Source organism: Branchiostoma floridae, chromosome 9 (genome assembly GCF_000003815.2).
Source record: "Branchiostoma floridae strain S238N-H82 chromosome 9, Bfl_VNyyK, whole genome shotgun sequence".
NCBI classification, from domain to species: Eukaryota; Metazoa; Chordata; class Leptocardii; order Amphioxiformes; family Branchiostomatidae; genus Branchiostoma; species Branchiostoma floridae.
The window spans coordinates 23862888-23876590 of NC_049987.1; the positions used below are offsets into that span (position 1 = coordinate 23862888).

At 42.0% G+C, this 13703-nt stretch overlaps 2 protein-coding genes across 2 annotated transcripts; both read right to left on the bottom strand.

Annotated features, from left to right (window-relative positions):
• Positions 1-3993: 3993 nt before the first annotated feature.
• LOC118422365 lies at positions 3994-8584 on the bottom strand. Its single transcript, XM_035829885.1, has 4 exons — positions 8560-8584; positions 7787-7972; positions 7351-7448; positions 3994-4116 (listed from the first exon to the last, which is right to left on the bottom strand). The coding sequence occupies exons 1-4, from the start codon at positions 8582-8584 to the stop codon at positions 3994-3996; spliced, it is 432 nt and encodes a 143-aa protein (XP_035685778.1).
• A 1040-nt stretch (positions 8585-9624) lies between these two features.
• On the bottom strand, positions 9625-11989 carry LOC118423440 (roundabout homolog 2-like). Its single transcript, XM_035831590.1, has 3 exons — positions 11835-11989; positions 10755-11009; positions 9625-10091 (listed from the first exon to the last, which is right to left on the bottom strand). Exons 1-3 carry the CDS (start codon positions 11983-11985, stop codon positions 9745-9747), a joined length of 753 nt encoding a protein of 250 aa, XP_035687483.1. The 5' UTR covers positions 11986-11989; the 3' UTR covers positions 9625-9744.
• Positions 11990-13703: the final 1714 nt, after the last annotated feature.

A 13703-nucleotide genomic window follows, 5' to 3' on the forward strand; every position in this document is an offset into this window, starting at 1 on the left:
AACAACTGATAACAATTACTCAAGCAACTGGATAGGTTTGTAACGGATTTGACTGGCCGTTTCTTAAAGGTTTTTTGAAGATATAAAAAGTAGGTACATTGTAGCAGTTATGCAAGGAACTGAATAAGTTTGTAGCAGATTTGACTGACCTTTTACAAACTCCATCCAGTTGATTGATTAGCTGCCACCTTGTGTATCACACTACCGTGTCTGTCATTGACGTAAGCAACAGATAGTAGCGGTGATCCTTTGAAGTTATATCCAGCATTTGGCATGCTTCAAGTTGCCATTAGATGCTAATTCATGAGTGTTGACTAGGGACATTAATGTCAGATCTACTCCCAGCGAAAATCCAACACCCTGTAGTCATGCATGGTAACACAAATAAGAATACGAGTCTGTCCGTGGTGTTGAGTATGCTGCAAATTGCCATTCGATACTAACCTGACTGCTGTAAGGAGTAGACTTCAGACATTATGTTAAATGTAATCTCAACATCATAAGATAAAGCACCTTGCAGTTCCCTCAGCCAGCCATGCATGGCAAATGTGAGTTAGAACACGAGTCCGTGATATGGAGTAAACCTGTTTTATTAGCTCAAGTGTAACAATGTGTGACTTAACATCTCAAAACTCCCAGATCGTAAAAAGACAAACACATTGAGCTATGAATCTGTACAGTAATAATGTCCCAATGTAGGTGTACACATTTTACCTGACGGCACAAATTTGCTGATCTCAATTAGTCCCCACCCCGATAGACGGCGATCGCGCAACGACCCAAATAAGGCCCAATTTCCACTAGACGGCGATCGCGCTGCGCTCTCACTGCAACCTAAATAGGATATGTGTAACTTTCGCTTTCTTACTGGGTATATCATACAGAACGTAAAAGTGTGACTGAAAAGACAACAAAACACACAAGAAGATTCGTTTCTTTTCTATAGAATTCGTTAAACGATCCGTCAAATTTTAGGTCGCAGAGAGAGCGCGGCGAGACCGCCGTCCTAGTGGAAAGGGGGCATGAATAAGATGCGTAACCCGTGTATTCATACTTTGAATATAAAGCAATTTTGTGTCTTTATCTATGAAGTTTTTTTGGGGCTCTATTAGATTTTAGGTCGCAATGAAGCCGTCCCCCCCCCTCCCCAACTGGAATGGGGATTTTTACTGGATCGGCTACTCCATAATTGCGCGTCTTACACTGCGTACATGCATTTTCTTGTTCTTTATCTATGAACTTTGTTGGGGGCTCTATCAGATTTAAGGTCGCCGTGAAGTCCCCCCAACCCCCCACCCCACACGCCCCCCCCCCCCTCTCAACTGGAATAGGTTTTTTTAATGGATCGGCTACTCCATAATTGGGCGCCTTACACGGCGTACATGCAGACGTGGACACCGTTATTCAGAGTTACTATGATTGATGCTGCCGGTCTGGGCCGGTAATGTACATGTATCCGCCTATTGTGGGCCATAATCAGCCCACAGTCCACTCCATAAATCATCAGATACTGTTATTACAGGTTGCCATTTACGTTCTCTTATTTACAATTGTACGGTCTGCATATACACCGGCATTGACGTATGGCCGCCTGTCGTTTTATGCTAGAATTTCTCATACTGTGCAAGAAATCTCCCCTCCGGATATAATCAGTTTCTCTTCTGTGTGTTTTTTGCCTTTGAGCCAGTTTGGAAACTCATGAAAGAAGTTTATTTTTATTAGAAGGACCTTGAAAGGGAGGAATGATTGTGGTTTATTGGACTTGCTGATTATCAAGTTGATTTTACAACTTGATAATGAGGCGAAATGCGTAACAGGAAAATAAAATCATCGTAAAAACCAAATCAGATATTAGCAATCGTCAGAGCTACTTAGTTTTAAGATACAGCCAACGTGTACGGAATGTCTTGTGGATATATAAGTGTTCAAAATGCCTTGGTAATTCCACTCCTTGCTGAAGATATACACCAAAGTGGGTATAACCCCTGGGGTTTTACGCGATGAAGTTCCCCTATTGCTTAAGGCTCCTGGATATTCCGTTAATGGAACTGGGCTATTCTTTAGGGCCGTTAAGGACGGAGCTAAGACGGTCACCTCGAAGCAAATGGACGATAAAAACATTCGGCAATGACAGAATGCTCCCGTCGTGGACTGTTTCTTCTACCAAATTCATCCACTGGACTTGGAAAAACGCAATCTATCAAACGATAGTGACGTTTACAAGCATTAAGAGATTATGTAATTGCTAAAGGGTAACCATCATGAGACTTACATTGCTATGAGTCACTTGTTACAGATTCTGAGGACTGGCACTTTCGGGATGGATGATAACACACATCCGATAAAACGTACTTCTAGAAAACCTTAATTCCTATTCACTGACAAATGTCCCATTAAAGGGAAATTCTGGCATAATTCAAATTAATGGTTACTGTAAAGTGGTTGGACAGAGCACAGAAAGGTTTCAATGCAAGTAACTGAATCTACATATTTACATCCATTCAATAATCTTCATCAATTTTTGTTTCTCTCTATCAAACGTCTCAGAACGAAATCTTCGGGAAGCCTATTATACACGTAATGAGTGGAACAAGTAACGCAATGCATTACAAAGACTAGGAATATTGCGCTATTTACTAGTGTACCGCAAAAACACACTAAATCAATTAACGACAATGATAATGTAAATCCAAAAATGAAGCTTAATTGAAATAACTACACTAATGATAATAGTTGTGACAAAAATCAAAATGCGAGTTTATTAGAATTAAGTATAAGGTAAATAGAAATTTAGAACCTATGCAAGTCACTGCACATACTGTCTATGGATATGATTTCACATTGTCAGTATTGGTGTTATCAGCTTGCTTAATTAGAATCGAATTATTACGATTCCCTCTCCTAGATCTTCTATTATTTTGATTTTATTATTTTCACATATATTAATTGACGATAGTACAAAAAGCCCTACAATTCAACACATATATAGAAACCATCCCCATCCGTAATATCTTGACAAAGTCGAAATTGAAAGTATAGCCCATGTTTAATCGTGCCGTTGATAAGTTTAACTTAGTTTTGAACAAACAAAACACATCTGATATCGGCACAAACAGAAGATCTCCAGGCAGATCTACCGTTCGCATTACAGTAGACAAAAGGCCCAAACAGTATCCAACTGAGAACACTGCCTTGCCACTGCTAGATCTGCTTGGAGATTAACCAACAGGTGCAACTGTACAATGATAAACTCTCTTCCAACACAAAGGTATACAGGGATCAAATTTTCAATGTACACAGTCGCCTTCTTCAGGATCACATGCCTTAAAAAATCTTAAAATGAAGTGTATGTAACAGTTTACGTTCTGAAGTGATTGGTCATCAGTATTGACTCCGAAGAAGGCAACAGTGGTCGTTGGAAATTCTATCCGTGTGTACTTTTGTGTTGAAAAAAAGTTTATCATTTCAATATGATTACTACCAACTAGGGGTGGGTACCAGTACAGAAAATCATGAACCAGGTCTAGTCCAGGTCCAGACCTGTGCCTTTGCCTTATTGTCTGTGAAAAATGGAATGGGCAGTACAAAGTAACATCTGTTTGACGGAGTATCAGACTCAGGCATTTCAAAACCCTTTCGTCATGTGCAAGACTAATGTCTCTGTTAACGTATAACATGTTTGACTGTAGAAACTTGGTAGAATTATTCTCTACTTCGCTATTGTTATATTCTTTGGTCTGTAAGCCCGAAAACCCTTGAACACCTATTCATTTTCCCCCAGGGATCTTTGAAAAACGCCGACCAGGCGACATGTACCCCTGGATAAATAAATAAACAAACAAATAAACAAACTTATCTGTCCAAATTCCGGTCTGCTGATTTTTTTTCAGGGCCGGTTTTCCGGACCAGTGCGCGAAGAAACATCGGTTTTGTAACGGCAAGGTGTACCTGTACCCACCCCTACTCCCAACACAGATCAGCTTCCATGATAATTCACGGGACCTCATTGTCCACGTCGACAACGTCTTCCAAGTCCGAGCCTCGGTACACGCTTCGTCTTGCTGGTTTCTTCTGGCTTCTGTGCTCCAGTGGGGGTGGAATTTGAGCCACGTTCTGCTGCAAAACATGCACAGATTGGGTAAGATTAAACTCAACGTTCAAGTTTAACATATGGATATTCAATGTGAGAAACAAACCTTATAAAGTGACCAGAGGGCAAGAAAGTTCGTTTCCTTGTGGTAGCTAAAGCGCTTATTCAGATCAACAATTAGCTTAATAATTATCATTTTAGCTATTCATCGTGTGGTCTTTATCAACAGATTACTGTACAAGGCAAAATTACACACAGAAAAATAGAATACAGAATATACATGTATAGAATATCACAAGTGATATAAAAGATAATCTAATTTCGGTCCACGGATGGCTATGTCGATGTTATTGATAAAACCTACCACAATAATCATAAAATCGTCGATTTGAAGTTTTTAGCCATCAATCATTTTGAACAATATGTTGAAACGTTTCATGAGGATGAATCGATCCGTAATGACCGTAATTAACGTTTAGGGCAAATTTAGGAGCATTTCCTTTGTAACATATTGATTGAGTTTAATGTTTTCTCCAAGGAGAGAAAAGATGACAATTGCTACATACTCTAAGAATTATGCCATTAAATCCCCGTAGAATGTGAAATGTTGAAGAAACACTTTACAACGTGGCCTCTAGTGTCAATGGCGTGGGACGTGAAATGGCGCCGTGGGAGGTGTGAGTGCGTGTGTTACACGTCCATATGTTTTAGTGCGGGCCGGTCATGGTACATCCATCCATCATCAAATGCCATAGGTTCCCGGGATCAGGACTTGCTCGTCATCGGACCAAGCTGAAAGCTACTGGTCCATAAATCTTCGTGTCGAGCCGCGTCTTCCCTTCGTTATCTATAGAATTAAGTGAAGCCTTCTGCAACTAAACATACCTCTGCAATCGCCTCGTGCTATTATAGATACCTTATACTTCCCGTAGGGCATAGTAATGATACATTATTTGAGGTATAAGGCAGACTGAATTTGACAGAGCGCTTAAGGCCCCTATCGACTAGAAGGCGATGCGCTCTCACTGCGACCTGAATAGGATATGTGTAAACGTTGATTTCTTACTCGGTATATCATGCAGCATGTAAAAGTGTGACTGAGAGGACAACAAAACACATAAAGTGAAAAAAATCGTTTCTTTTGGATACAATTCGTTGAGCAATCTGTCAAATTCCATGTCGCTGAGAGAGCGCGGCGTGGGCACCGTCCTAGTGGAAAGGGGGTACAAAGAATTTGGTGAAACCCTCTACAACTAAACATTACCCTGCAATCTGTAGGGCATAGTAATGATACATTATTTGAGATATAAGGCAGACTATATTTTCCGAAAATTACCTCATCAGGTTGGTAAGATATACAACATTAGAGTTTTATTTTAGCGACGAGAAGCAACAATCCGGTAAGTAACTTTGAAAAAGATGCCTGATAGGCGTTAAAACGTATGCAGGTGAGACTAAGAACGATCAAACATAAAGCCAAACTTATTTGATTGTATGAATGACATACCCTGTGCACTTAAAAACCGATGCGAGCATTAAAATAAACAGGAAATTTCCCAAAATAGTTGACTTGGAATCTAATTGGTCTGAAATTTTGAAGAAATGCCTAAACAATAAATGAACTATTATTCGTTTTCCGGTATTTCTTTTGCAATTTTATCTGCTCATTTTACAGGTTTTTTTTAACAATTGACAGTATGGTAGCAAACCTTTATTTTTGGGATAAACGAACAAAATCTGTGCGCGTATGATGTCATCGTTAGAATCAAGTCGGTTTGGCCCAAGGCGGAGCTTAAGATATCGAAGCATACGCACCGAATATATTGCTTTTTAATGAACATTAAAGGGACTGAATTGTTTGCTCATCTTTCTTCTGTGCATTTAAATAATGATGAATGTATCTACTCAGTTTTACGATATAAGCTAGATTCATTACTAGAGCACGCCAACGGAGTTTACTGGTTGATTACTCCCGTTATGTAGGGCAAATGGGAACTGCCTCGTAGGTGTACGGGTATATATTACCGCGAGGTTTGAGTCACTTCTGTTACATCCGATATGGGAAATATAGGGACCCATCTTCAATCAAGCCCCGGCACTTACCTGGCCCCAGAGCTGTCATAAAAACAAACACCGACAGTTGTTTCGTGTCGTAATTTTGCTAATGGAAGGCTGGGTGTGCGGGGGACCGCTGGAAGCATGCGGGGAGAAACAAGGCCACGTATACCGTAAATGCAGACATGTTCGCGGTGGTAATATGTTTGCGGTTTTCGTGGTGACCAATTCACCGCGAACATTTTTTTTATTATAGTATATATGAGACTGCAGTCTATGACGCTACCGCGAACTTAAAACCACCGCGAACACTTCATTGTCCCGCTACCGCGCAAGTAAATTTAATCCCCGCGAACTTAAATGCATACCAGACCCCTCCAGGCTGTCCAACTATATACTTTAATGATAGAAATACTCTAATTTAATTAGAAGATTCTCTCACTTTAGACATATGAGTAGCACTGGCGATTTTATATTCCTCACGTGTTTTCAAATTGACAAACCGACTGTTGCTAAACCCATACAAACCTACATTTCCACAATTACCAAGAAGCGAGAAGAAGCCGAACTCGGTCTATGGTAGTATCATGAATGTTCTGTCTCTATTGTGACCTGTACTTAGCTCGCTTGGGCAAAAATTCATATGTACAATAAATGTCTTCCTTCCTTCATTCATTATTCTCCCAACAAGAGCCAGCGTTTTCAGTCAAGGCCTAAGGTGGTATCTCACTGCACTTGGGACAGCGGTGCGGCACTGCCGGGTTCGAAAAATAGTCAATTAATATCAGAGATAAAAAACAACAATATTCTTACGTTTTGTGTATTTTGTTGTCTTCTAAGTCATACTGTTACGTATTACGCATTATCTAGATAATAAAATATCGGAGAAAATAGCACAGCATTGTTGCACTGGATGAACCCCGCAGTGACGCAAGGGTAGTGAGACGCCACTTTAAAGGTGCGCTCCTACCGCACTTGTGTCAAGCTTGCGTTACTGCGGGGTTCGTTCACTGCGTCACTGTTTTGATATTTTCTCCAATTTAGATATTGCGTAATACGTAAACGTATGACTTAGAAGACGACAAAATACAAAAAAAAAACGAAAGAAAATTCGTTCTCTAACTCTGAAATTCATTGATATTTCGAACTCCGCAGTGACGCAAGATTGACACAAGTGAAGTGAGATACCACCTTAAGCCACGTACCTCCTCGGTGTAATCAGCGGGATCGCCGATGTCCTCCCCGTCGGGACGATGCCGCTCCACCGTGGAGTAGGGCGGGAGGGAGGTGCTGTGAACCAGGCCTGAAGGACAGAGATTCCAACAACAGAAGATAACTCATTTGCATCAAGATAGTCCTAACGTGTCTTCCCCTGTTTCTTTTGGGCCTTCAAAAACCGTATTCCTCCCCTTTTTTGCATATATCAATTCATAGTTAGGATGAACCTGTTCTCCAACTAGATCTGTTTTGCATATCAATTCTTTGCTAGCATACAATAACTGCTCTCCAACAGATCTCTCCAGTGTCACTGACGAAAGACATCGGATGGCCGGTGTCTAAAACATCTGACCGTTTCCAAAACCATATCTTGAGTAACTCTTGCGTAACTGCTTTTTAGCATGACTACCTTCTTTACTTTACCTGTGTAAGTGAGTCCCACAGCCTTCCACTCTTTGTCCACTCTTGGCGGGGGCCGCGGCTTCATGGTGCCGTCCACCTCCTGCAGTTCCAGGTCCTCCACACCGGAGTCGTTCGTGCCGTGGCCGCGCTTACGACCGTACTTCGGGATCGGCGGCATTGGCCGGGGGGAAGACACGCCCAGAGGTTCTGCAAAAATAAGATATTGTATAACGCTAGTTTACCTTTATCGGTCAGGTAACCTGTATCCATTGTTCACTGAAACAGAGCTCCGTTGCAGGAATATCAAAGTCGTTCACACTGCAATAGAATTTAAGGTATTGCATTTTGAAACTTTCGTCTGTCGACTTGATATACTCTGTTTTTAAGAACGAAACGGATATAAGTTACGCACGGATAAAGGTTAACTAGGGATATAGAATCATGACGTCTTTGAAAGATGAACATCTATTATCATATAGCCAGGCGCCGCGGACCAATCAGAAGGCCCCGTTCCACGTTGGTTATGACGCCGTAACACGTAGATTCAGGCCAGGCAGGTGGGTATCGCTCCCCTGATTGGTTAGAATGAATCGACACCGGCACCGGTTTATTCGGTGGTTATCGCACCTGACCAGGGATTATCTCACCATATACACCTCGGGCCGGGGCATTAACCCTTTATTCAAACATGGTAAATAAGGCCCTTGACTTGTTAACAGCTCTAGTGTCGAATTTTCCCTAGATTTTCCATAAACTATCCAGGCGTGCCTTGTTTACATCTCTTGGAACTTTACCTTTGACACGTTTTTCGCAATTCATGTTGCTCCTCAGCACACTTGGAACCAATAACGTGCTTATATGGAGGTTCAACTTCGCAAGTGCAAAGGCAAAGATGAAGGCCCCCGACTAAAGATGCCTGTCTCGACCATACTGTATACATGGCTGGATGCATATGGTCTCCCTAGGTCGATTTTCTATGATAACTTTCAGACGAGTTTTTTCTCAAGGCCCTTTACTAATGACCATGCGTAAATCCACTTAGATTCGTAAACCTCCTTATTGTTAATTCATTAATTATAAGAAAGAGTGAATAAAAGCCAATGAATGATATGTGCTAGAATATATTTCAAACCTCAGAACAGCTCACCTGGAGGTCGCGTTACGCATATCAGCCCTTTCTTCTTGGCAACAGAAATCCCGATAATCACGATGGTAACAACAAGAACGATGCCGGCTGTGGTCGCAATAATGATGGCGGGAACATGGTCCGATTCTAGAGACAGGAAATAGTATGAACATCAAGGTTCTTTTTCACAATCACATGTTGATACAGTAGCCGACACGCAGGTGACCGCCTGTCACCTTCTTCAGGGCATTAATGACTAGCGCTGACTATGCAGTTAATCATAGGTGTCGATTTAGTGTAACAGTATATTGGGCTAGTCTGTGTAATCCCGAGCTGGTAGGCTCCGATGTAGGACGGGCCTAAGAAGCGCGATTATATCAGGCTATTTCTGGACGTATTCTAAAAAATAGCTTGCCATACAATAACTAAATGCAGACAATTAATCGTTTTGATTTATGCTAAGTAAACGTATACATAACTAACAGTTTTTGCATGCATTCCTCTAAGATATTCAAGGTATAACTAAGGCACATTGGTATCTGTATAACTTTTATCAATTAACGCACTAGCTACAATCTAGAGGATGTAGAATCTCTTATTGTCCTTTATACCCCCTTAAAACTGGGACGGCGCTCTCGCTGCGCTCTCTCTGCGACCTAAAATTTAACAGATCGCTCAACAAATTGTATAAAAAAAAAAGGGAATCTTTTCTTGTTTGGGGGCTCTTCATTCACATTTTTACATTCTGTATGATACATCCAGCTTGAAATCAAAGGTTACACATATCCGTTGTAGGTCGCAGTGAGAGCGCAGCGTGATCGCCGTCTAGTGGAAAGGGGGCCTTAGTATGCCCTTATTGGTCAGACTTCTCACCTGTGAGCTGCAGCTGAAAGTTCCTCTGTACAGAGCCGAACATGTTACTGGCTCTGCAGATGTACGTCCCTTCATTCTTATAGGCGACGTCTTTAATAGTGAGAGAGCTCGACGAAGACTTTACATCCATGTCTCTCTTCTTGTTGATGGTTATGAACTCGCCTGACGCTACAGTCAGTTCCTTCTCTATCCCGTCTCGGTCTCTCCACAGCCAGATGATCCGGTCAGGCATGGGGTCCGCCGTGATGTCGCAGGCGAACCGGGCGGTCCCTCCCGCAGCCACTGCCGTGGCCGATACTGACTCCTCCCCGAGAAGCTGGGGCCGTCCTATAGAATTTAAAACGCATTTTCAAAATAGGAATCTAAGAAATTAAACTGTTACTCACAACTAGGGAGACCGGGCCCTGTTGTAATGAGCTTTTCGAATCTCTCTATACATATACATACATACATACATACATATTCATATTTATTAACAAGATGAAGCATTCACATATATATTCATATATGTATTTCCCTACACAACGTAAAGCGCTGCATGATAAGCTTTCGGTCAGGTCTCTGTCCTTTTTCAAGTAGAAATGAAGCCTATTTCATGTGACCTGAACGGAAGCGTGACGTCAGCAAGGGGTTCAAAGGTGCCCGGCATTCGGTGTTGGCCTCCGTCTCTGTTGGTGACTTGCCCCAACACACGTATAAATGATATTTTGTTCTATCAAGACAGTGTATTTTTTAAAACATTTTCTTGCTTTTGGGCCCATGCCATCACTATGTGAATATATGATGTACTTTTGGCAGCTATCGCATGGCGTCGTAAGTGAAGCAGTAACAATGGCATTACGCGTACAAAACATGAATGAAGGTCATAAACACATATTGTGCTTCAGTCGTCTATTATTGGTTATACGTACGCATACACACACCGTTGAAATGCGCAATCCTAAACGTGTTTTATATATTTTGTACAATATTGGAAAATAATTTGCATACCGACGATGTTTATGAACGTATCCTTGGTCACCTCCTGAAACCCGCCACTCGTGGCCACGCACTGATACGTCCCCTCCACGTCGTAGCGCACCCGGTGGAACCGGAGCGGGTTCTCCCAGTACAGGGTTGTATCCTTCCGCCGCCAGCGGATGTGAGGTTTCGGGTTTCCGTCCGCCAAACATCGTAACTTGAACCCCTCCTGGTCGTGCATGAGTGTGATCTCGTCATCCATCGTCGGGTCAATCCACGGGGCGTCTACATGTGGTCAGGTTTAACATAATGATTTAAGTCATAAAGTTTATTGCAGATTCTTGCCCGTGGGCTAATTGCAGGTAACATGAGAGATTGTAAAAACAATATCACAAGTGTCTACTCAAGTGTAAAACTAGTAAAAGCTAACTCTAGATCCTGGGTTATTGAGTTCGACTCCTTTTCGAAAACTGGAAGATGAAAGATCCTACCTTTTCTATTATGTGTGGGTTTTGTGATGTTAGAAGGGTCTGTGGCGCTAATAGTATAGGTTTTTATTTTATTTTTTGTTGGTAAAGAACTCGCCAACAACCTTTCTATCGGTCCTCTGACCCTTCTCGAGTTGAAATGAACCCCGTCTGAGTCACGTGGCCTGAATAGAAGTGTGACGTCATCAACGCGAGCTAAAATGAAAATAGAGCCCATGGACCAACCCTTGCCGACTGTCTGCCGGGCACATTTGACCCGTTGCTGACGTCATACTTCCATTCAGGTCACGTGACGTATGATCCCAGGACTGACGGATGCTTTTTGGTTAGCGCTTTATTTTGTTTTATATTGTGTAAGGAAATATAGGTTAACTTTGTTACTATGAAATATGTCTTCTCTATATGCCCTCTCAATACTGGTCCTAGATGTTGGAAATTAGAATATTTTCAGTTAAGAAAAGGTTCAGCTCGAGTTTGCTTTACGATGAAGAAAGAGCATACATATTTCAAAGGCACTTAGCTAACTAAGGCCAAATCTCCTAGAATGCTCCTTTGATTCCACGCATTAAGAAACCAGCAGATGGCGACAGATGTACATTAGCAGCTCACTGTAGGCACTTACACTGCACATCCAGCGTGGCAGTACCCATCCCGTGGGGAAGGACACCGTTGTCAGCAGTACACTCGTACACTCCGCTGTCATAGCGGGACGCTTTAGGTAGGGACATCGTCTGGCCTCTGTTCCTTGGTGGCACAAAATAAGAGTGGCACATAGTCACTTAAATGTAGATATGCCGCAGGTGGCAGGGCAGAGCTGGTCGCCATATGAATTTTAAAATAAATGTGCTTTAGTAAAGAAAACGAATTGTAGTCTGTTATATGTAAGGCTAGACCATGTGAAGATATTATGTATATGTTTGCAAATGTTACCTTTGTAGTTTATGTCTTAAGTCTTATATTCAGTAGCCTCCTTCACCGGCCTCTCTGGGAACCATGGCAATTTTTTTTTTGGGGGGGGGGGGGGGGGAGTTCGATTAGCGAATATCAACCGGGAATATGCCGGGAAAGGAATGTATGTCGGGAAAGAAATATACACTGGAAAGCTTGTACGGGCTAGACGAAACCGGGTTCCCAGTAGCAACCTGATTTCAAACTTTCTGGTGTGTATTCCTTTCCCGGCATATTCCCGGTTTAAAATCGCGAATCCCCCCCCCCCCCAAAAAAAAACAAAAACAAATTGCCAAGGTTCCCAGAGAGGCCGGTGAAGGAGGCTATATATTCAGCATCTGTGTAGCCAGGAAAGAATTCTTGTATATCTTACTCGTTCTTCCCTTTGATGACGAGCCCATGTCCGAGTTTTCTCCACGTGACCGTGGCTGGAGGGTTGCTGTCCACCAGACAGGACAGGTTGGCGGGGTTTCCCTCCCGTACGTGCACGGAGGTCTGGGGTACTATCACCGTAGGGGGGTCTGCGGAAACATGGAGCCATCAAACTGACATAGATGCAAAGCGGAAGTGCTGTCAGGGAGATTTACGTATTGTGGCGTCGTTAGCCATCTACTGATTTTACTTATGGGACTTTACCAATCATGTTATAATTCTGGTACATGTTTCAAACTAGCTCTAAGTTGTATTTAAAAAAAACTGACATCGAAAGTTAAACATCCAGTTAATAATATGCACAAGATAACAGTTCGTCAAGCAACAGGTAGCATCCGTTACCCTTCGTCGCTGTTGTCTTACTTACTAAAGCTGAACTATAGTTAAAGTGTCGATACTGATTTTCTTATGATTAGAGCCAATATTTCATACAGATAATGCAGACGAAGAAACAAATGCATTGTTATCCTCTAACTTACAGTGAACGGACAAGATTGCGGAGGAAGCCTTGGGCTGGGTGAGTTGAGGGTACCCCTGGTCAGCTGTGCAGGTGAAGTTGACACCGTTGTCCCATCTCGTCAGGCCCGGCAGGACCAGGTCCACTACTGTGCGACCAGCACTCTCATGGTGAATAACCTGCAGTTATTGGAAATGAAGTTTTACATCTGTATCTGTCTATTTATCCACATTCATTACTTTGGCTGTTCAGCACACACAGCCAGCCCGTAGCCAAACTTGTCCGTAGTTATTACAAAGGGCTAGCCCTGATGACAGGAACAATATATATGAAGGGAATTTTAGATGGGCGGAATGATAGTCAATGGCAATATTCTAGGTACATTAATAAGTCTTTGGGATATATGAGTTTTCACAAGCTGATATAATAATAACTTTATTGCACAACAATTGTACGAGGTACAAAGTATGGCATCTACATAACTACAGTGCTATAACTTAACTTAGGGCTTATCTAACTAATACAGGAGTTGTAGTATGGGATAAGTTTCTTACAATCATTGGAGGCTTTTACAATCATTTGGGGAATTTCTAATGTCAAAACCTTCTTTGATATATTTTCCTATATCTGCCATGCAGGGATTGTCACATGTCA

Bases quoted from the DNA above. Each gene is read 5' to 3' on its own strand.
- LOC118422365 (XM_035829885.1), bottom strand. From the start codon at position 8,584: ATGAATTGCGAAAAACGTGTCAAAG. The intron at 7,973-8,559 runs GTAAAGTTCCAA...TTATTTTTGCAG, and splicing joins TTGCGAAAAACGTGTCAAAG to AACCTCTGGGCGTGTCTTCC. The intron at 7,449-7,786 runs GTAAAGTAAAGA...TCTGTCCTTCAG, and splicing joins TGTGGGACTCACTTACACAG to GCCTGGTTCACAGCACCTCC.
- LOC118423440 (XM_035831590.1), bottom strand. From the start codon at position 11,985: ATGTGCCACTCTTATTTTGTGCCACCAAGGAACAGAGGCCAGACGATG. The intron at 11,010-11,834 runs GTAAGTGCCTAC...GACCACATGTAG, and splicing joins TGCCACGCTGGATGTGCAGT to ACGCCCCGTGGATTGACCCG. The intron at 10,092-10,754 runs GTATGCAAATTA...TAAATTCTATAG, and splicing joins TACGTTCATAAACATCGTCG to GACGGCCCCAGCTTCTCGGG.